The sequence below is a fragment of the Drosophila ananassae genome, chromosome 3R, assembly GCF_017639315.1.
Source record: "Drosophila ananassae strain 14024-0371.13 chromosome 3R, ASM1763931v2, whole genome shotgun sequence".
NCBI lineage: Eukaryota > Metazoa > Arthropoda > Insecta > Diptera > Drosophilidae > Drosophila > Drosophila ananassae.
Window position 1 is genome coordinate 6,411,994 of NC_057930.1, and position 22,175 is coordinate 6,434,168.

A 22,175-nucleotide genomic window follows, 5' to 3' on the forward strand; every position below is an offset into this window, starting at 1 on the left:
CCGGACAATTCCAGTAAATCTACCCCAGTCTCTTCATAGAACTAATTCACACTCCGGACTGAGCAGTTTTCCTGCAGGTCCAACTTCACGGATGAACAATCGTGCTTATATCGATTTAGAAAGAGATCCTCATCATTATATATAAATATATAAAACCTATGCAAGGGTAAAAACTGTACTCATTCGGACTCCATAGAAATGCTTAAACAGACTTAAGACCTGTAATAAAAATTTAATATATTTCAAACATAGCCAGGACATTTATACATTTTGTTCAACTTTCTAATATCAATTTCACTCATGCCAACTCTCTGTCCCATTCGTTGACCAACTTTCTTTAAAGGTGTAATGGTTGGCTTTCCGTTTTTGGAAAAGGCTGTGGGAATATAGTGCATTACACTATCGTAGTCGTAGCTTTCCCCAAAGCTGGTAAAATTTGATAGCTTGTCGTTATTTATAAAATTTATCTTGAATTCTGGTTGAATGTTTTCCCACTCGATGCGAACAAATTGGTCCCGGTTGTGGGCCACGTGCTGATGTTCAAAACCAAGAACATGCAGAAACTCGTGGATGAGTGAACCTATTCGGAAACATCCTCTGCCAGGATCAAAGAGCTGAAGGTTCATTTTATTCGTGGAGTTTCTGAATCCCAAGATCAGAGTGCTGCAACCTTTGGTTTGTGATGTTATAAGAAGCGAAAAATTCCGTTCGGCTTCAGTGGCGTTTCGAAAGATTACACATGAGTTTTCCTGGATCGTATTCATGGCTTTGCGGATTAATACCATGTGGTCGTCTCCTATGTGGACCGTATTCTGGCATTACGCAATTAGATTTTAGCCTTCTGTGTACTTACCAAATATATTTGGTTCGATCTCAAACCAAACCGTACGATTTGGCCACAGATGCAGGGCTGTATTCATCCCATTTCTTTGCTTCAGGGGAGGAATTATGATATCCCCTTGGAAAAAGTCCGGGGAAAGCTCGGGGTCATCGAAAGGATAATTAAGACCTCCTGTTACAGTTATCCAAAGCACAGGCACCATCAATGCATACATTTGAAGGCTTAAACTCAAACTAAAACTAAATGATGCAAAATAAGTTTTAATGCCACGTTAACTGATTTGTCACACTAGATATTAAATTAAGCATTTAATAAAGAATATTTTCTAGTTTCATTACAAAATATTTATGATAAAAAATATATACTGGACCTTTTTTTTTAAGACGTCAGACGGTAATTCTAACAATACTCTGAAAGTTTTCCAATTACGGGAAATTAATTTATTGTTAGCTGTACAACCAACTAATATAAAACCAATTACTATGTATTACACTAATATACAAACCGATTTATCGTATGTAAAAAAATCGCACTTTACAGTACAAGCTTTTAATAAAAAAAGAAGTAATTTTTTTATAAGATAGAGATGACAAAAATATAAATTAATATTTAATTTAAGCGAAACTATAGAGTTTTTAGTTATATTTGGCTTGGCATTTAAATATTATATTTGATAAAAAACATTATAATGTACTTTCGCAGAAATACGTCGATTGATTTGTTTTAAAATGAATTTTAAAAGTCTTTATTAACAACATTGAACATATTTGTATTCAAATACATATACCGGATTGCACACAATGATATAAATACATTTTAGTTTTTTATATTCCTGGCCTTTTTAATTATTTTTAATGAAAAGCTTAATTAAGATAGTAGCTATCATGTTCAATAGTAAATGAAATTTTATCTTTAGTTGATCAACCGTTCCCTTCAGTTGCCGTTTTATTATCGGCATTACAAGAAGCAACTGCGATTTTATCAGCATTCGTACTGGGACTTGCAGCAAAAACAAAGTAATTATTTGCCAGCATTTTTTGGACAATCGTGACTTCCGTAATCGAATTCCAGTTTTGCGATTATTTATGCGGATAATCTTTAATCCTTTAAGCAAATTTTTCCGTTCGATCATTTCCATTCCTTTCAAAGGTATAGAGAACTTGGTTTATTGATCCATGCGGAGTGTTTTAAGTAACTAAAATCATTCCTCAATGTCATTTTCCTATAAATGTCCAGAGATAAAAGCATTAGCGTCACTATGGGATTAGATTGCGAAAAATTATAAAACAAAACATGCGGATATTACGAATTGGCTTCTCATGTTGTGAGATGTTCTTATTCAAATGTTGATGAATAATTACACAATTTTTATATCTTGTTTGTATGGTTACGTTCAAACAATTGTTTATAAATAAACAATAAGATTATAAAGATTGCAATCTTTCAAATAAGTTATAATAATTTTTATACCCTTGCAGAGGGTATTATTATTTTGGTCAAAAGTGTGCAACGCAGCGAAGGAGACATCTCTGACCCTATAAAGTACATACTTTATATTATATATATTATAATATATATATTATTCTTGATCAGGATCACCTCCTGAGTCGATATGAGCAGTGGCGGCGCGAGGGGGGGCGAAAGGTGCAGTCGCCCCGAGCGCCAAGACTAAGGGGCGGCAAAATTGGTGCAAAAAGCCATTTTATTTAAAAATTTTAGCAAAAAAAAATTAAAAAAAATCAAAAAAGGGCGGCAAAAGCGCCTTTCGCCCCGAGCGCCAACGAGGCTCGCGCCGCCACTGGATATGAGCATGTCCGTCTGTCCGTTTCTACGCAAACTACGCAGTCTCTCAGTTTTAGAGATATCGAGTTGAAACTTTGCACACACCCTTATTTCCTTTGCAGGCAGTAAATATATAAGTCGGAACGGCCGGATCGGTCGACTATATCCTGTAGCTGCCATATAACTGATTGATCGGAAATGCCATAACTTTGGGTTTTTTTAAGTTAGAGGGTTGGGATTTGGTACAGATTCTATTTTGGGAAAAACAATCTGATTTGTCGAATTTCATAAGGGTCGGCCGACTATATTCTATAGCTGCCATATAACTGATTGATCGGAAATGCCATAATTTGGTTGTTTTTCAATTTAGAAGGATGGGAGTTTCAAGGCAAAATAATTCGATATGCCAAATTTCATAAGGATCGGCCAACTATATACGATCCGCTATATATCTATTAATATAAGATGCGTGGCGCCAACTAGCGGACTGCGACTCAACTGCAAGGGTAATAAACTTCGGCTCCGCCCGAAGTTAGCTTTCCTTTCTTGTTTTTTTATTATTATAACGGATTTGTTGAAGCGGGCGCAAATTTTCACGGCACGCAAGAGTCGAAAAATATATTCAAAGTGTAATAAAATTTACTTAAGGCAATGTTTCATGAGCATAGCATATTTTATGGCTTAATTTTATTTTATCAATGAATTTAAATTGATGACTTATAACGAATTTTTTAAATTCACTGTGGACGGCAGTCCTCGAGGTGACGAAAGGCATTCCTTGGCGTGAGCGAGGAGACTGTATATCTCGCCGAAGAATTAAAAATTGTTATAGTAAGCAAAAAAATGCAGCCACCTGTGAAGCTTGGTTGTTACTTACACATACATATGTAAATACATATTGACTTGCAGTATTTTTGAACGCTCGGGTTTTTTTATACCCTAACCCGTATTATAGTTTTGGTCAAAAGTGTGCAACGCAGTAAAGGAGACTTCTCCGACCCTATAAAGTATATATATAATTTTGATCAGGATCAACTCCTGAGTCGATATAAGCATGTCCGTCTGTCAGTTTCTACGCAAACTAGTCTCTCAGTTTTAAAGCTATCGAGTTGAAACTTTGCACACATCCTTCTTTTGTTTGCACGCAGTATATACATAAGTCGGAACGGGTTCGGTCGAACCGGGATCGGTCGACTATATCCTATAGCTGCCATATAACTGATTGATCGGAAATGCCATAACTTTGGTGTTTTTTAAGTTAGAGGGTTGGTGCTTCTACACATGGTATATTTGGCCAATATCTTATCTACAAAATTTCATAAGGATCGGCCGACTCTTTGGGCAAGCCTATAGTTGTCATAGAACAATCGGGCGCACGCGAGGTATACCTAAAAAAGTCTGCACATCTCCAAAAATCCAAAAAAAAAGTTCAAAAGTGAATAAAAAAAAAAAATTTTACCATAAAAAAATTTATGAAAGTCATTTTCGTGTTTAGTAGACCAACATACATCAGAAAATCATAATGATTAACGAAAGGCATTTTGAGTGTAAACTAGTGTAATCTTATAAGAAATTCACAGTAATTAGCATCGTCGTTTTACATCGATTTTTTTACATTATTGTTGTAATCTTTGGTTACCGATATTACAAATAGTGAATATCAATGCAATTTAACTCTCTTTACAAAAATTATTTAAAACAAATCGTGCCGCTGAAATATAATTAAATTAGTTAAATTTTATAGGTTCCCTATAAAAATGTGTGAAAAAAACATTCTTTTATTGACTTCAAATTTTTTTGTCGCGGTTGACCTTTCTGGAGAAATACCCATATACAAAAATACAACAAGCATTTTTTTCTCAACAAAATTGATATTAGCCATTTTGCGCTTGGCATGCAGGTTCGTCACCGGTATTTTACCTTTTACCACTTCTATTACACATATTTGTTGGATCATTTAAGATTTTTCTAATTACAAAAATATAGTTTTTACAAATAGTATATCGTATTTATCATTTAAGTTAGATAACTATACCTTTGGCATTAAATATATTTTGAAAGTTTTAAACCTGTCTTGGACACTTATACATGGTGTTCAGCTTATTAATGTCGGACTGGGACATTTGCAGTCGCTGACCCATGAGCTCCTCGGCTCCTTCCTGCAGCGGGACGATGGTCATCTCGCCGTTCTTGGAGAATGCATACGCCGTGTAGTGCAGGACACTTCCGTAGTCGTAGGGTTCGTTGTAATCATCTACGGTCTCGTTGTCGTACTTGTTAAAGTTTCCCTCAGTGCCTTCGGTTATATTTTCCTCTGCGATTCTGACATATTCATCCCGATTCCACGTGCTGTGCTGGTGATAGAATCCCAAGGCATGGAGAAACTCGTGGACAATGGTTCCCAGGCGAAAGCAACCGGCATCCAGATCGTAATTCTGCAGATTCAATTGCTGCACCCTATTCAGGTAGCCCACGTAGGAGTAGCATCCGCCAGCCTCCGATGTGACGTTTATGTAGTAGTCCTGATCCGTGGTGGCTTCTTTGAAATTCAGGCAGGAGTTCTGCTCAATGATTCGGATGCCTCGAAGAATATGGTTGCGATGATCGGTATCTGTAGGTTGTCAACAGCACTCTTTAATATGATAAATTCTATATGTATATGTATGTATATCCTCATATGTCCACAGAATAAATAAATATATTATATTTACTTAAATATAATATAGTTAATACTTCTATAGTATATCATACTACTATACATTATAGAAATGTCAAACTTTTAACCCACCAATATTCCTGTTGATATAATAGTAGATAATCTTATTTGGCCACCTATAGGTTTCATCACGCAGACCATTTCTAGCATCGGGTCTGGGAACCATATCCCCCTGAATGTAGCCAGCTGTCAGCTCCGGATCGGTCTCGACTCTTTCCTGCTTAGCAGGGGCGGCCAAGCAACTGCTGGCCAGAAAAATAATCGCCACCGTCACGGCACAGGTCTGCATGTTAGCCGGTCCAAGTTCAGGTAAAAACTGTTTTTCGAAAAGCCGTGGCAAAGTTAGCCGGTTTTCTTTGACACTGGATAATTTATGGTATTTGCTGAACTTCATATTTATATTTTTATAGCCAGCTTATTGGCCAAGAATGACCACTAAGATCTTATCTAAGCGTTTACAGCCGAATACGTAATCTTCAGGCGAGGCAGTAAGAACGACGAGTGTTTGGTCACTTGTGGGGTGGAACTCAGAGTTTCCTACATTGTTGTTTTATATAAAAAGGGAGATTTATTTTTGTCCCATTTCGAAAAAAAATTAACGCATCGTTTAAAATTGATAAACTCACATTCACATAAATTCATATTTTCCAAAACTAATGCATCTTCATTTATAAAAAGGATTAAATTTGTATCAAAAAGCAGTTTAAATTTTTAGAAAGTTTCAACCCAAAATAAATCACAATCCAAAGAAAGACAAACGTTGACACTAATTTTCTTTGTCAACGCAAAACACCGATTATATTTTTCATACAACGAACGGGCAACCATGTGGCAGAAATAACAATGAGCGAAATTTATCATCATTAAGCTACAAAATACTAAAAAAAACCAATTTTCGGAGTGAAAGGAGCGTTTAAAAAGAGTCCTGCACATGGGAGCACCTGTATCCGTCTCACTCAGTTGCACTCTCTGGCCTATAGCGTCTTCTTTGTCATCGTCCAAGGTCACGATGGGGCGCTCTGCGTTCCTGGAAAACGCATAAGTACCGTAGTGCATGACGCTGTCCTTTTCGAACTTTTCGCCAAAATAGTTGACCGTCGCCTCGCTGTATTTGTCAAAATTAAACTCCATTCCCTCGGTGATGTTCTCCTTGACAATCTGGACGTAATGGTCACGATCGGCGGCACTCTGTTGATGGAAGAAGCCTAGGGCATGCAGGAATTCTGGGACAATTGTATAGAGATGGAAGCAGCCAGTTTATTATATTTCATAGTCTTGCAGATTAAGTTGTTGAACGCGATTAAGGTAACCAATGTAGGAGAAACATTCACTCTTCCTCCGTCCTCGGAGGTCACGTTTATGTAGTACTCTTGATCGGTCGTCGCTTTCTTGAAAGTCAGACAGGAAATGGACTCAATTTTTTGAATTCCTTTTATAATTTGGTTTCGATGATCTTCGTCTATTAGTTAAAAAAAAGAAACACTGTGTAAGTTTAGTAAACCAACTCCACTTACTTTATTCCACCTTACCTATGTATTTAACTATTTATATGATAGTATACAATCCGATTGGGTCATCTGTATGTTTCATTGCGTCAAATGTTCCTCCCGGACTCTCGGGGCACCATATCACCCACTATAAATCCAGATGTCAGTTCCGGATTTATTTCATCCCGTTCAGCCGGTGCCGTTCTGCATCCGGTGACTAGTACCAAATTCAATGATAGTATATGGTAATAGTACATGACGACCGCAAGAAGTTTTATTGAAAACTGTTCAGAAAATTTTAAATCCGTTATAAAAGAGGGTTTTAAGACTGTTTATCAATATTATTTATTATTTTAAAATTAATAGTGCCTATGGTGAATCTAATCTAAGTTAAATTTTTGTTATCAGTGTCGTATAACAGTTATATACACCAAAAAAAATACTTACTGGCATACTTTTTGGACGAAAATAATTAATACTCTTCCATTACATTAATATCTTTTACATTTTGTAATTAACAAAGTTTTTTAATTTTTAACGTAAGCTTAAGGTATTTCAAAAAGTTGTAGAACAATAGTTGCTCATATTTTAGTAAGTGTAAATATCGAATTTCTTAAATAACTTCTGAAATAAATGTCGGATCGGGTCGGTTGAGGTACCAGGGGACCTCAATATTCTATCTGGGGACTAAAATGTCCCCTCCGGCCTCCGGCACTAAACAGTGATTCTAAATTTTTGTACTTTCACCCTAATTTCTCCCAACCAAACTAACTTTTGAAAAATGTTTGGACAAAAATTATCTAATTAAAACAATACCTTTTGATTGTTATATAATTCATTCAAATCGGATAGATTCAGATATAAAGAGTCTCCTCGGGCACTTCAAAGCATGCAGGTCGTTACCTCGTGGACTGCCGTCCACAGTGATATAGTATATAAAGTTTTTTATTTTTAAATACATTTTTGAACAGTTTTAAATACATTTTTTTCAAAAGACGCTTTTTGTAAAAAGTATAATTAATACGAGTATGTTAAGAAATTTAATTTTTAAAATTCTAGTCCTGCACTTTCTATAAAAATTATATTTTAACCAAGCTTAACTTAAATAACACATTAACAAGAAAGGCAGGCTCAAATGTGTTATTTTTATATATCTATCTTGACTTTATCCTCCCGCAAATAATCACAACATTTGCAATTCTAACTAGTTGTAACACTTGACAGGAAACAAGAAAAACCCCCGCCTGTTCGCGTTAATCTGCACAACAAAAAGCCCGGCCCGCAGAGGAAGTGTTTGCCTTTGCCGGCAACTAAAAATTGAATATTTAGTGGTCGTAATTAAAAATTAGCGCGCCGGGAAACTAACCAAGCTCCAAAAAACTACAACCAACACCCGTAAAGCGACCCGTCTACCGCGCCCCCACCATGCCTGCTACACCAGGACTCCCATATTCATACATATATTTGGTTTTTTAATAGCACAAATTGTGCTAAAGCCAAAGCTCCTCCATAGCTACCTGCCCACAAAACGGAAGTCGTAAACATTTAATTTATGCAAGCAGTGCATTTGGCTTTTTAGTTGCAACTGAAGATGGGCTAGCGTCTACCCAGGACAGGACGGAATGGGTCCCGCTATCGGTGGCGGTATCAGAGTCGAAGGCTGTTCTAGCTTTCCACAATGAGATGACGCATTTATAACGTTTGCTTAACTTCAGTGACTTTTTGACTGAAATAGCTAAATTTCTTTTAATAATGAGCAACACATTTGTAACGTAAATCATTTTTTTTTGTATGCGTGTTACTCAATTTATTTTTAAGGAATTACTTATCTAGTCTTGACTAAGAAAATAATATTCTATAACCATTGATCCAATTAAGTAAAAGTTTCATAAAATTTATTCTATCCCAGCATCGCAGGGCGATTTTCACGCTTTTAAGGCATATTTTCTTAGAGAATTTTATGATTTTTTGTTTTGAGAAAATATTACTGGCATAATAAAGAGAATTTAATAGGTTAAGGCGGCCACTGGGACGCCTGGCCATCAACTTTTCGCCAAGAGCAGTAAAAAAGTCAGCAGCCAACTGGCTGCCTGGAGAGCCACGTTTCGCTTTCTTTTCCCGGCTTCCTTTGTGCTTATGTTCTCTATTCTTAGTTCTATCCCCGCCCTGCTTATGATCGTTCTAATTTTATGACATTCTTTTTTCATGCATAGCAAACTAGACGCATGTGTGTGTCTGAGGGAAGAATGGGCGGACGGGCGAGAGCAGCCATTGCCATTTCATAGTCAGACATGAATGCTGCGCTTTGTTGCCCTGCTACGCCTTTGTTTGTATTGCCCTCAGGGGTAAAGTTTTTAGGATAATAACTTCCTGCGACTTTACGAGCCAAGGCAAAAGCCAAAACCCACCAGCTCCAACGCCAGCTAAAGGGAAATGAGAATACTTAAGCAGCCATGCACTGCGATTAAGGCCCATCAATGTTACATCCATTTTATCGTAAAACTATTGTTTGGGAACTTTAATTCAAATCTTTAAATGTATTGAAATATTGTTCATAAAAGTAGGAAATATTTCCGTTAAACATGCCTTATTTGCCCCAAAACTCAATAATCAATATTGAACATAATAGAGAGTATTACTCAATAAAAACTCGATTCCTAAAATCGATGCATGCTAAGATAATTTTATAAAATATTGAAAGTTTCTCCCAGTGCTGCCCAAGAACTGCATATGAACAACGCAGTGAAGGCAAGAAGCCCTAAAAAATATCTCAAGACCTCCACTTAAAGCCAGCAGTGACTAAAAGGAAAAGCAAATACCAACACATCAAGGGTTCTGAGCCAAGATGCGGGACTAAAGCCACAGAATCTTTTGACGGCGACGACAGGCACAACCCAGAAATGTCAAAATGGCAGTTTTCGGCTAAAAATTCTACGAGGCGAATATTTTAGACATTTAAAATAAGCCAGAAGCAAACAAAGGCGGTATACCTAACATATTAAATAATATAAGTCAAACCTACTTTGTCGCCTATTTTAAAAAATACGAGGATTAAAATTTAATTTTTTTTGTTTACTGGTTTTTTTAGCAACACTGCAAGGAAATGAAACGAAATAAAGCCTGCGACGGCATATTAGAAACAGACAACTGTAGAAACACCGGCATGACTGTGGGCATAATCTCAGACATAATTATACACACAACTCACCGGTCCTGGGCCAACGACTGTGAGTGCCAGGACTTTGGGCCGGAGACTGACAAATGCAGTCACACATGAATGGGCTTTCTTTCCCGTTTCAGGATTTTTCCACTTTTCGGGTCGTTCGTTTTCAGTTGTTTGCTTTTTTTCTGACACGGTGAAAGTTGGCTTAAAGGTTGCTAAATATTTTTGTTCAATTATTTTTCCCAGTTGACTTTTCGAATGAGAATTGCGTATTAACTTTTGCATTTAAAATTAATTAGGCATGCGACGGTTGCAGTTAAAAACGTAGTATGGCATGACGCGCTTCCCGGGGCTAGAAAATACTGGGCTTCTTTATCTGGCAATAAATAAGTTTCTTCTTGTTTCTTTAATTGATTTAGAGCCTAGAAATCAAAGGCCGCTGGAAGTTTTCCGGGCGTTCAAGGGGAAAAGTCTTCTTTCTTTCGCCGTTCGCATACTGTTGCTTCATGCGCTGCTTAAAAAGTTTAGACACAATATCGCTAATGATAATTACACGCCAAAACTTTTCCTACTACACATTTTCCACCCATCTCTCTGGTGCAACATCCCCTCTGCTATTTGGTCTTACGATTAGCTTCAGTTGGCAACACAATCATAAATATAAAACTTCAGTGGTTGGTGCAAAGTTGATCCCAGCCGGAGGAAATGATAAGGCCTTGCGAAGTTAAAACCCCCCCCCAGGGCTGCCATTTCAAATTTTGCACCACTATTGCAAGTTAATTAAGATTAATTAAATAAGATTACAAGCATTCATTTTTAGAAGTAGTATCCAATTACACAGGCCAACAGCAAAAAATCTCCACGCATAATTTTACCTGCTCCATAACCTTTAGGCTCCCCTGAACCAAAGTCCAGAACAAACATAGGTTCTATCACCCACCGTTTCCGCGGTACACCTAAGAGAAGAAATTGATCAAATTTTACCATATATTGAATTATGTAGGCCGTGAAATGGCTACGACCATCATTGTTTCCAGTACATATCATTTTTGAAATGTATGTGTACCAACTAAAATTAAAAAATGGTATCTAGCAGTTACCATATCTTTGGAATACTCATCAAAAGTTGAAATCTCAGATTTTCTACGTTAAGTTTTGGTCTTCTATGATTTTTCCCCAAACATTTTTCTATGGAAGATTTTTATTTTCTTATTGAAATCAGTAGATCATACCATGTTTTAATTTTGGATTTAAGGAAAAACTCGAAATAATTTTATTGAATTTAATATAGGTGGTTCAACAATATTTTCTTCAATTAAATTGGAGTTTTTAATCTCATATTTTCAAAAAGTCATGGCTATCTAAAACTGTTTCTATATTCAAAACGTATCTATTGCAGGTTCAGCTTGTTTAGTAAAGCTTTACAGAAGTTGTAGATAGCCATGACTTTTTGAAAATATGAGATTAAAAACTCCAATTTAATTTAAGAAAATATTGTTGAACCACCTATATTAAATTCAATAAAATTATTTCGAGTTTTTCCTTAAATCCAAAATTAAAACATGGTATGATCTACTGATTTCAATAAGAAAATAAAAATCTTCCATAGAAAAATGTTTGGGGAAAAATCATAGAAGAGCAAAAATTAACGTAGAAAATCTGAGATTTCAACTTTGGATGAGTATTCCAAAGATATGGTAACTGCTAGATACCATTTTTTAATTTTAATTGGTACACATACATTTCAAAAATGATATGTACTGGAAACAATGATGGTCGTAGCCATTTCACGGCCTACATAATTCAATATATGGTAAAATTTGATCAATTTCTTCTCTTAGGTGTACCGCGGAAACGGTGGGTGATAGAACCTATGTTTGTTCTGGACTTTGGTTCAGGGGAGCCTAAAGATTATGGAGCAGGTAAAATTATGCGTGGAGGAAAAAAAAAGTTGGAAATTGTCGGCCTGTGTTATTTTTGTTCTCATGGTGGACTAAAGAACAAATAAAAAATCACGATAAATTTTCCAAAATCAAAATGTATCTGTTTTATTCTACCCTTGCAGAGGGTATTATAATTTTGGTCAAAAGTGTGCAACGCAGTGAAGGAGCATTTCCGACCATATAAAGTATATATATTCTTGATCAGGATCACCTCCTGAGTCGATATGAGCATGTCCGTCTGTCCGTCTGTCGGTCTCTACGCAAACTAGTCTCTCAGTTTTGGAGCTATCGATTTGAAACTTTGCACACATCCTTTTTTTCCTTGCAGGTAGTATATAAGTCGGAACGGCCGGGATCGGTCGACTATATCCTATAGCTGCCATATAACTGATTGTTCGGAAATGCCATACCATTGGTGTTTTTTAAGTTGGAGGGTTGAGACTTTCCACACATGTTATATTTGGCCAAAATATCTTGTCTAAAAAATTTCATAAGGATCGGCCATAAGGATAGCTGTCATAGATCGATCGGAATTGGCATAACTTTGTTGTTTTTTAAGTTAGAAAGATGAGACTTGGTACAGGTTATATTTTTAGCAAAGTAATCTGATTTGCCAAACATAAGGATCGGCCGACTATATACGATCCGTTATATATCTAATAATATAAGATGCGTGGCGCCACCTAGCGGACTGCAACTGATCTGCAAGGATATATAAACTTCGGCTCCGCCCGAAGTTAGCTTTCCTTTCTTGTTTTATTCTGATTTTATCATGTACGAGTATATTTTTTTGGTTGAATTTTATGGAAATAGTTCCAACCTCATTAGTAACCTTAATAGCACCTCATAAGCAGCGTTAATCTACCCCCAATACTTATTTTAATACAGGGATCTCAGAGACCATAAAATATAGAGTTTAGGACTTTTCATTTAGATTTATGGGTTCCACTATTTTATACAAAGAGTCTTTTTATATGTAAATAGCTAAACGTAGTAAGATTATACTTCAGGATATTATGAGTAGATATTTTTAATTGGCTGCATTTTTTTTGAAACTTTAAAAGTTTTCCGTTAAAAGTTATTACCTCAGTAAGAAATGTTTATTGGAAGAAGGACAAGGAGTTTTCGAAAGAAGTACGGGTTATCATTTAGGGGAGAAGCCAATGTAGCCAATAAGGCCAAATTTTCCATCGAATTTCATGGGGTTAAGGGTATTTTATATACGCCAAATTGTTTTGCTCATTCTCTGGACATGGCTATGTCGACTCGGCGGTTGATTCTGATCAAAAATATACATACTTTTGTACTTAAATATACTTATATACTATACATACTTTCACACAAATACAATATACCCTTTGTACTCTTCTCTAAGTACAAGGTGAAAAATTGAAACCGATCAATTTGCAGAATTCGTGAACCCTTTCGCTCCAATGGGCAGTGCAAATAAAAGTCATTAGCCATCCAGCTACCATAATGGAACTCCAAGGGACGTTGTAGTGTCGGCTAACAACATGGGCGCTAATGAAGTACAAATTGGCTAATGGAACGGGTCAATACATTTCGGGGAACACGGGGCTTAGATGGGTCTAATTATCAATAAACGAGACGCCTGTCGAAGTTTGACTTTGCGCTATGAGGGAATTAGTCCGAGTGAGTGCGAATGAGAGAGACGAGCTCTTTATGACATAAAGTTTATGTGAAAAGTTTTCTGCATTTTCATGGGAAAACTTTAATGGATTAATTTACCGAAATGTTCGTGCCAGAGGAAATTGAAACATAAGGGGAAGGAATCTTCTCCTTGCCGCTGAAGATTTATGGCTCACGACCGAACCGTCTAGCAGTCTTGGGGCACACATATACATACATACATATTTATATTCCGCCTGACTCAATGGCCGCTGATCATTTTTGGAGAAGGCGAAACATGGAAACTGAAAATTTTATTTTATTCGTTTTTCCTCATCTGCGGTCGCTTGTGATATTCTAATTTCATTACCCAAAAGCAATGGCAAAAGTTTTATTAACTTTTTAAAGTTTCGAGCAGCACAGAAATCATGAATATTTTATTGCATATTTGCGAGAAAGCACACACACAACTCGCACGCACACTCCCGTATACCCACGCCCACAGTACTTGCAAAAAGATATGCACAAAAACACCAAGAAGGAAGGAGTCAATGATGCGTGTGAGCCGGCGCCTTTTATCAATTTTATTTAATTAAAATTACTTCAGCAATAATTGACTTTTAATATGCAATCATTTGTATCAGTGGACTAGGCTTTTGGGACGGGTCTTCGGGATCCAGCATCAATGCGGATGGTGAATGATGCGCCATTAAAAATCGGAATAATTTAATTGTTCATTTGACGACGCTGCATCGAGGTAAGAAACGTAAAATACGAGAAGGATGCCTGCAAAATCTGAGGGCGAGAGTCAGAAAGGATTGATGAACAGGGTTACATTTCTACCTGCAGACTCACCTTTAAGCCAGCCTGCAGACTGACACGAAAATATTTCAATCCAGTTACATAGTAGGGTTTGCTGTTCATTGCGATGGCCAGGTTGATTAGTTTCAGGAGTCTCAGGTTCTCCTGGGGATCGGTGGAATGCTCGAGGACTTGCTCCCAATGGGTCAGATAATACATTGAGCTTAGGGAATCTGTCTGTATTGGGGATCTCTACAAAAACTATTAATGAAAGCTTATGGTTTACTTGCCGTATGTGCCAGGTTCGAGCCAATTTGTCCCAGCGATAGCAATTCCCCCGTTTTGGCTCCAAACCATATCGCATAAATATAGTTGGCCATGGGATTCTGAAGGAAAAAATTAAAAATGTATAGAGGAATTTAAATAAATTTAATTTTACACACTTCAATTCATTTAACTTTTCAATTACCCACCGTATAGGCCTTAAAGGATAAGGCACACAAAAGTCCTGCCGCAAATGCAAACATAATAAAGACCCGCACGGTGTACTGTTGCTCCAGTTTTTCACCAAATTGATTCAGTGCCACATTCTTACGCAATGTTTGAACAATTTGATCCTTAAGCTGTCTGGCCATGTGGGGACGCTGTCTTTTGGACAGAATCCTTTGAACCTCAGACTCCAAGTCCCTTTTCAACAAAAGGTAGCTGCCGTTGAGATGAACAATCAACTCGCAGAGCAAGCTGGTCTCGCCGAACATCATGGAATCGATAATGATGCCCACCCAGACATTGCTTAGGAGAAGAGGAACAAATACAGGCAAGGGCTCGGTGTCAAAGGGAAATACCATGGAGTACAGGAAGTCCTTGCTCTGGTTAATAATAGAAAAAACTGGAGAAATTAGGTAGCCAGTTATCACGGCTCCATACATGGCGGAAACCAAGCGATTAATCAACATTTGGCGATCTACAGAGAAAAACATCTCCGGCTCCTTTCGTGGATCAATGTAAATATCGGCGTAAAAGCGCTGTAGAAATACTCGTAGAGACTCAAAATGGAGGAGAATGTGCAGGCTTCTGAATTGCGCCTCCACCAGGATCAAATACGTGGGCATTCCGGTGAGAAAAGCGTCCAAATTCCGGTTGGAGGCCTCGAACCGTAGATACCTTAATTCCGCATCGTTGTGCTGAAGAAATATAAGGCATCCGAAGACGGCTAATACATTATCCAAATAGCGGCCCCATTTTCCAGTGCTCGGATCCAGGGGCCAGAATATGTGGTTCAATCGAAATACAGCCAGCGGCCAGGCCAAATTTACCTTCTGGCCATCAGGCAGGCGAGGCACGTAACGAACCATAATGGAATTCACTCTATGGAATAGTGTCTGCTGCCCGACTCCGTCTGACTATTATATATGCACCCCAAGGAGTCAAGTTTCTCAGACGATGACAGTTTCTCAACTTTTAAATGAACTCTCCCATGCGTGCAATAGCTCAATTAAGTTATTATCCCCCTAACCAAGTCGAATGGAAACATTTGAAAGTTTCACATTAAAATTGCGTCATTTGCGATGTAATTGCTCGTCCTTAAATATTTGAGTCGGTACTTTTACATCGCAGCACCGTGGAAATTAAATTTCATTTGTAGGTATAGTTGGAGGCAGGTAATGATGTAAACACGACAATCCAAGGTTAATGGCTCGAAGAATGTAAGGATTTTAACAGCTTTTATTACTTATTGTAAAAATTTCATAAAAGTGAAGCCCTCAATGCCTCCACTAGAACCACTTCATGTGCGGCTTCTACCAAGATGGCAGGGGCCAAGCCCATCGCAAACTCCAAATGTCCCCTTTCTTCAAGCTGCGTCACTGGCAGCCATTACTTGAAGTGTTGGCCAGATCTCAGCCAATTTTTACGATTGTGCTTCTAATCTTCTACATAGGTGCAAGAATTTAAGGCAGCGCGCTATTCTCCCAGATAAATTTGAATATTAACGTTATCGCCTGACTGCAGTGACCTTTTAATGAATCTGGTTTATGACGCTCTCAAAACCGGACCCCTACACTGGATGGATGCGACTGCCTTTAACCGAGAATTATAGGCCATAGGATATAATAAGAAATAATTATCTGATAGAACTGCCCTATGCCCCTCCGGAGTTTTGTTGAAAGTTGAACTTCCATCGGGGGGAGGAAGTTGGGACTTGTTCCATTAGTTCTCCTAGCGCATCGGTCCACTATTTTCTCGTCATCAACATTTCCAACTACTTTGATTCGCCAAGATTCGCATGCGCTTTATTTTTCTTTGTAGCGCACGTGCTACAAAAGCATGCACGTGCTTTTGGAGGTTTTGCTAGAGTTTCTTGTACTTGTGCATTTGTGTTATAGAGTTAATATTGACCGGCCGCATCGTTGCATTATTGTGCAGAATTAACCCCAAATAAATATTGAAATCGAACTGTAGCTTATGATTATTACCTTGAATTACTATTTGGAGATATCAAAATTCTGGCAGCGTTACAAAGAGAAACAATACTTTTGAAATCTTACTTATTAAATTAAAAGTATACTGTACACATTTGTCAGAAGTAATTTAGTTGAAAAATTTAACAAACTCCCCATGGTTTCTAACGTATTTTCGCACTCTCGGTCACACAACTTTTACTCAGTTATAAAGTCTCCCGCCATAAAAAACTCAGTTAATAAATTCATAAAAATCAATTAAGTCAAACACGCGACTCTCGCCCTCTTCACATGCTTTCGCCGATTACTTCCCGGTGCCATTTATACCCACCCCATGTAAACTCGACAGGACTGGTGATAGTGGCAACAGTTTGTGTTATGAATATTTTAAGAGACAACCGTCCTTCTCTGCCCCGTCTAAAGGAATAGAAAAACGGCAAAAGGGAAGTAGGGATGGGGGGATGCAACTCCGGCGAAGAAACTGTAGTTTGCTCGCCACATTCATCTTAATTTCCTGTCACGACAATGACAACGAGCTTTGTTGCTTGGTTGGTGGTTCGGTAGTTTGGCTACGCAACTTGCCGGAATGGATCCACTCCGGACAGCCAAGTCTGCGTCTACCGAAGCGGCTGACCAAAGCCCAGGAAACAAGAGCGTCACACATTTCACTGCAACTTCGCATTCCCTTTTCTGGTAGAATACAATTCAAACCTTATGCGGTCTGCCAACCCGCAGCCCAAACATTAAAAAGTGTAAAATAATATCCCCAGCAATTCGGTAAATATCTAACAGGAAGTAACACTATAAATTAAAATAATTAGCGTGGATAATAAAAACATCACACAAGAAACATTTCTGTTTAAGCCGAACATTGCATACATATACATATATATATACATGTAAGTATTAGGTATTAGTTTTATTAAAGCACATTTAATATTAATCAAGCACAAAATCATTTCGATTTTGTTAGTTACTTCATAATTCGACTTTCTGGGACTCCATCTACTGATGCCCCCCGCATTTGAATGGTCCGTCCACTATTTTTTCGACCCGAACGCTTTTTAATCCTTTGTAGCGGCTGTTGCTTTGCCTTCAGCCTTCAATGCTTTTTCTGTATCTGTAACTGTGCCGGCTTTGTGTTCCTGGGATGGAATTGCTGGACTCCGTCTGCAGGAACCTCAGCCCAGAATCCTATGCTACGCGTGGCGGTATCAAAAAGCAAAAGGAGGCAGATGCCCTTTTACCAGGCGTTTCATACAAACACCGTTGCGATTCCCGTATCCTTCCTCTCCCCTCTCTCTCCCGATTTCTACTCTCCGAGGTCTTTAGTCCGCTGTTTCTGCCGCCCAACTCTTTTGCTCGATGTTATCGCGTGCCACAGGATATTGCACTCTAAGCCAGTAGATGGCGTCATGTAAAGCTGGACAACATCCGATTAAAACTTTACGATGTGCGTGTGTCCGCCAATTCAGTGCCATTCCCTGGACTTCCCCTTCTCCTCTCCTGGCCCTCCTCTTAGGGAATAAAACTAGGATGAAGGGCTGAGGGTTGCGTTGGTCTGCAAGTGAATAAATTCGCATTTACTGCTCTTTTAAGCATGTTGTTTTTGTCGTTTCTTCTTATCCTTGTTTTGCTATTAACTGCAAACAAGGATTTGTTTTGGAATCTTGGACTTACGGTTCCAAGACTACCTCTGAATTTAAAAGAATAGTAAAAAAATCAGGAACCGTAAGTACTGAGTTTTATTGTCAAAAAATTTTCAAAAAATTTATCAATACTTTATAAATACCATGATTTTTCCACGATCACACCTCTGCACCAAGACTAGATCTAAAGATATATGGAATCATATAACCAGAAAATTTAAAAACAGCCTGCAATCTTAAAAAAAAATTAAAAGCACAAATAATGACCATCTTTGATTTTTTTTCGCTCATAAATTTATGATTATTTGGGATAAAATAAATAAAAATCATTAGAATAATCATCATATTTTGTCCCGGAACAAAGGCTTAAATGTTTATCAATCAGACAATCAGACTTTCGATGTAGCTTAAAAAAATTAAAACTTTTTTTTTAAATAAAATACTTTTAATTAGTTCTTGTATAAGGAGACTTATCTTATTTCCAGGTTGGCTTAACGTATTGGAATAAAAAGCAAAATTTAACTTAATTTAAAGTCAAAAATTTTATGCTTAACTTTTTAATAAATACTTTGACATTGTGTATACGCATAAATAGGAAATATTGGAAAAAATGAACTTTGCGTAACTTTATATTGTACACATTATAAATTTCATAAATACTATTTTAAGTTCAATAAAATAATCACAATTATAAGCTACAAATGAAGTTTTCCCATGGAGTTTCCAAATAAATTTTAGTTCGGCTTGGGACACACACGCCCTGTGAAATCTACTTTGAGAAAAATTGATATTGCAAATTATACTTTAGTTCTACAAGGAGCGAAAACGAAACTTCGTTCTTTATTTATTCAATTATGCATGTTGAGTGTTCATTTCGCAATAGCGTGTTTCCCCGAAGAACTGAGGTATCAATTAGTCTACCCGCCTGTTGGGCTCACGCTGCCGTCCAGTTCCAGCGTGTAAATTGTCCACTCGTTATGTGAGGAACAGCGGGAAGGGCAGAATGTGCCACAAGTGAATGGTAGAGGGGCGCGAAGGAGCGGCTGAGTGGTAGGGTAATAGCGCGGCATGTTAAACTGACCGCAAGCATTGTTTATCATTAAGTGCGGCCCAGACCCAAGCAGAGATGTGGGCGACACTCCACGTCCCCGACGCTGGATCGGGTTCCGGAATGTAAATGGGACGGGAGTCGGCTTCGGCCAGTTTCAGTTCCGGGTCAGCACATGTGTCACATGACATATGTGCAACTGGAATGTCCTGAGAGCTTTTCCTCCACGGCCTGTGCGCAATATTCTTTTTTCGGCATTCCCCCCGGGCATCTCTGTTCCATTTTTTGGTTTGTTGGCCCATCATGTGTATGCGGCTGCCTTGGGTTAATGGAGTCGTTAGTTAGAGCCACTAAAAACCAAATGAAAAGTCCAACTTTAAACCAACCAAATATTAAATAAAGGAAATAAAATAAACTTAAAAGTTTTCGTTTAATTTTTTGCATTTTCGGCCAGCAATTCGGCCCTCTACCCTTTGGTAACGAGTGCATGCAAAACTTTTGTAATTAGGAAGCAATGTCGGTCATTAGTGCGGGAACTGGGAAAAGGACGCCACAAAAAGGCGCCGGCAATCGGAAAAACAATGCAAATGTGCCGAAAAAGGAGTGTGTTTGGATATGCTAAGCTTTCGCTTCTGAGTGTTCTGGGGATAGAATAGAATGCACATTCAAAATTATTTATGGAGTTTTTATTATGTAATCTGGCAGATAATTTCCAAAGGACTGAGCATTTTTATGATAAGCGCTAAAAAGTTATACACTCTATATATATATTATTGGCCAACAGGGGGACTCCAACTCAAAGCAATGGCTTAAGTATTATCTAATTATAGCCTAATAGCCTAAGTATTATCTACTAATTTTAAAAATGAGGGACAAAACCTTTCGTGACAATTTTGGCTGTTCAATTGAAAAACAGTCTAATAAGTAAACGAGCGAATTTCGTTACGAGATGGAAAAATGTAACTAGCTGGCACAATCAGACGGCCATCGAGCTTAATTTTAATAAAGTTTGAATGCGAAACTTTCCGATTTGAAATGCATATAAAAGTTAACTATTTCCGACGGTCCTGCAACTTTCTGGCTGAAAAAGTGAAAAATTCTGGCGAGAATAGCTGTGCAAGTCTGTGTACCAAAAAGTTTTCCTTTCTGCTAAACATTGTGGCAATTGTTCGATGTAAGGGTGAAAATGTGGAAAATCCCAATCCCGGAAAATAGCGGATGTGACGACCACGGATCAAGCCTCTGTGTGACTGACAGAATTTCACAGCTCCATTCACTGTCTCAGTCAGAGGCACAGTCGTCTGAGCCAGTGCCATAAATTAAACCCAACAAACCGAGTGCGGAAGCGAAGTCGTAAGCTGGCCAAAAAGGAATGAAGGGATTTAGGCAAGTGGCAATGCAGCCTTTTCATCTTAGCCAAGGACTAAGCATGAAACCGGCTTCTGGAGCTGTAACTGTTGAGCTATCAGAATTTTGATAGCGACCGAATTAATACACAATCCACAATTCGATTTCAATATTTTTATTGGGTCAATTTAACCCCAAAACAAATTCCGCGGCCGGTCCAAAACAATGCCGAATTACAAGTCATAAAACCTAAGAGCTTGCGCAGAAGCTCCACCAAAGCTCCCAAAGTGCATGCGCTACAAAAGTACAACAAAGCGCATGCGAATCTGGGAGAAACAAAGAATATTCATTTATTTATTATTAAAGATAGAGAAGTTTACAAAACTAGACTAACTTAGTTGGTAAAGCGCTGGCGGCAAGGCCTTCGGCTTTTAAGGTTAATGATATTTAAGTCTATTACATAGTATGATTACATATTGTTTTTTGTATTTAGGCTACTTAGTTGGTAGATTTTATTTATGTACATTTTGAGTATTTTTAAATTTTGTGGTATAGGTTTGAAGTTTTAAGAAGATTAAGATTTTTTCTAAATTATCAGGGTTGAGTTCGTTAAGGAGATTTAATGGGTTTGTATTTTTGAAGATGGATAGTTTTATAGGGAGGAGTGATGGGCATGAATTAAATAAGTGTAGTATGGTATTGTCGCCTTGGCAGAAGGGGCAAGGTGTGGTTTGGTTTTGGTTAAAGTAGTGCTCGTGTGTGAGTTTAGTGTGTCCTAGTCTGAGGCGTGTTATTTTAATTTGGTCTAGTCGGATTGATTTGGGATGGAAGGATCTGCCATAACTGTCGATGTTTGAATTGTCTTTGTTAATGTTTTTGTACCATTGATTGCATTGTTCTATGTTTAGTTTATTTCTTGTTAGAAATTCTTGTTTTAAGTGTCTGTTTATGTCTGTTAAATTAATGTTTGGGGTGTAAATAAGGGGCATATTGCATGTCGATTTAGCTGTTTGGTCGGCTAGTTCGTTGCCTGCTATGCCTACATGACCAGGGATCCACAATAGTTTAATTTTTGGGGCTAGTTTTGTAAGGAGTGATCTGATTTTGTTGGAGTAAAAATTGTTGTTGTTTGTGTTTTTTATGGCGTCTATTGCTGAGAGAGAGTCAGAGCAGATCATAAACTTTCCCCTTGAGTTTTTGACTTTGTCGATCGCTACTAATATGGCTATTATTTCTGCGGATAGTACTGATGAGTGTGGGGGTAGGATACCATATTTAATAATATATGTATCTGTTGTGATAGCATATGA

General features: G+C 37.7%; 3 protein-coding genes and 1 pseudogene across 3 annotated transcripts; all 4 read right to left on the reverse strand.

Moving 5' to 3' along the window:
* Positions 1–212: 212 nt before the first annotated feature.
* Positions 213–1,087, reverse strand: LOC6496733 (seminal metalloprotease 1). The gene is made up of 2 exons (XM_001967316.4): positions 854–1,087; positions 213–796 (listed from the first exon to the last, which is right to left on the reverse strand). The coding sequence occupies exons 1-2, from the start codon at positions 1,053–1,055 to the stop codon at positions 243–245; spliced, it is 756 nt and encodes a 251-aa protein (XP_001967352.1). The 5' UTR covers positions 1,056–1,087; the 3' UTR covers positions 213–242.
* A 3,277-nt stretch (positions 1,088–4,364) lies between these two features.
* LOC6496732 (seminal metalloprotease 1) lies at positions 4,365–5,662 on the reverse strand. Its single transcript, XM_001967315.4, has 2 exons — positions 5,412–5,662; positions 4,365–5,234 (listed from the first exon to the last, which is right to left on the reverse strand). Exons 1-2 carry the CDS (start codon positions 5,626–5,628, stop codon positions 4,687–4,689), a joined length of 765 nt encoding a protein of 254 aa, XP_001967351.1. The 5' UTR covers positions 5,629–5,662; the 3' UTR covers positions 4,365–4,686.
* A 246-nt stretch (positions 5,663–5,908) lies between these two features.
* Positions 5,909–7,108, reverse strand: LOC6496731 (annotated as a pseudogene).
* Positions 7,109–14,194: 7,086 nt separating this feature from the next.
* Positions 14,195–15,753, reverse strand: LOC6496730 (odorant receptor 35a). Its single transcript, XM_001967313.4, has 4 exons — positions 14,836–15,753; positions 14,653–14,748; positions 14,417–14,599; positions 14,195–14,356 (listed from the first exon to the last, which is right to left on the reverse strand). Exons 1-4 carry the CDS (start codon positions 15,715–15,717, stop codon positions 14,288–14,290), a joined length of 1,230 nt encoding a protein of 409 aa, XP_001967349.2. The 5' UTR covers positions 15,718–15,753; the 3' UTR covers positions 14,195–14,287.
* Between the last annotated feature and the right edge of the window lie 6,422 nt (positions 15,754–22,175).

What these genes read in the sequence shown, in the direction of transcription:
- LOC6496733 (XM_001967316.4), bottom strand. Translation starts at nt 1,055, where the DNA reads ATGTATGCATTGATGGTGCCTGTGCTTTGGATAACTGTAACAGGAGGT. An exon ending in GATCGAACCAAATATATTTG is followed by an intron (nt 797 to 853) that starts GTAAGTACACAG and finishes CGGTCCACATAG; the next exon opens with GAGACGACCACATGGTATTA.
- LOC6496732 (XM_001967315.4), bottom strand. Translation starts at nt 5,628, where the DNA reads ATGCAGACCTGTGCCGTGACGGTGGCGATTATTTTTCTGGCCAGCAGT. An exon ending in TTATATCAACAGGAATATTG is followed by an intron (nt 5,235 to 5,411) that starts GTGGGTTAAAAG and finishes GACAACCTACAG; the next exon opens with ATACCGATCATCGCAACCAT.
- LOC6496730 (XM_001967313.4), bottom strand. Translation starts at nt 15,717, where the DNA reads ATGGTTCGTTACGTGCCTCGCCTGCCTGATGGCCAGAAGGTAAATTTG. An exon ending in TATCCTTTAAGGCCTATACG is followed by an intron (nt 14,749 to 14,835) that starts GTGGGTAATTGA and finishes TTTTTCCTTCAG; the next exon opens with AATCCCATGGCCAACTATAT. An exon ending in GCTCGAACCTGGCACATACG is followed by an intron (nt 14,600 to 14,652) that starts GCAAGTAAACCA and finishes TCCCCAATACAG; the next exon opens with ACAGATTCCCTAAGCTCAAT.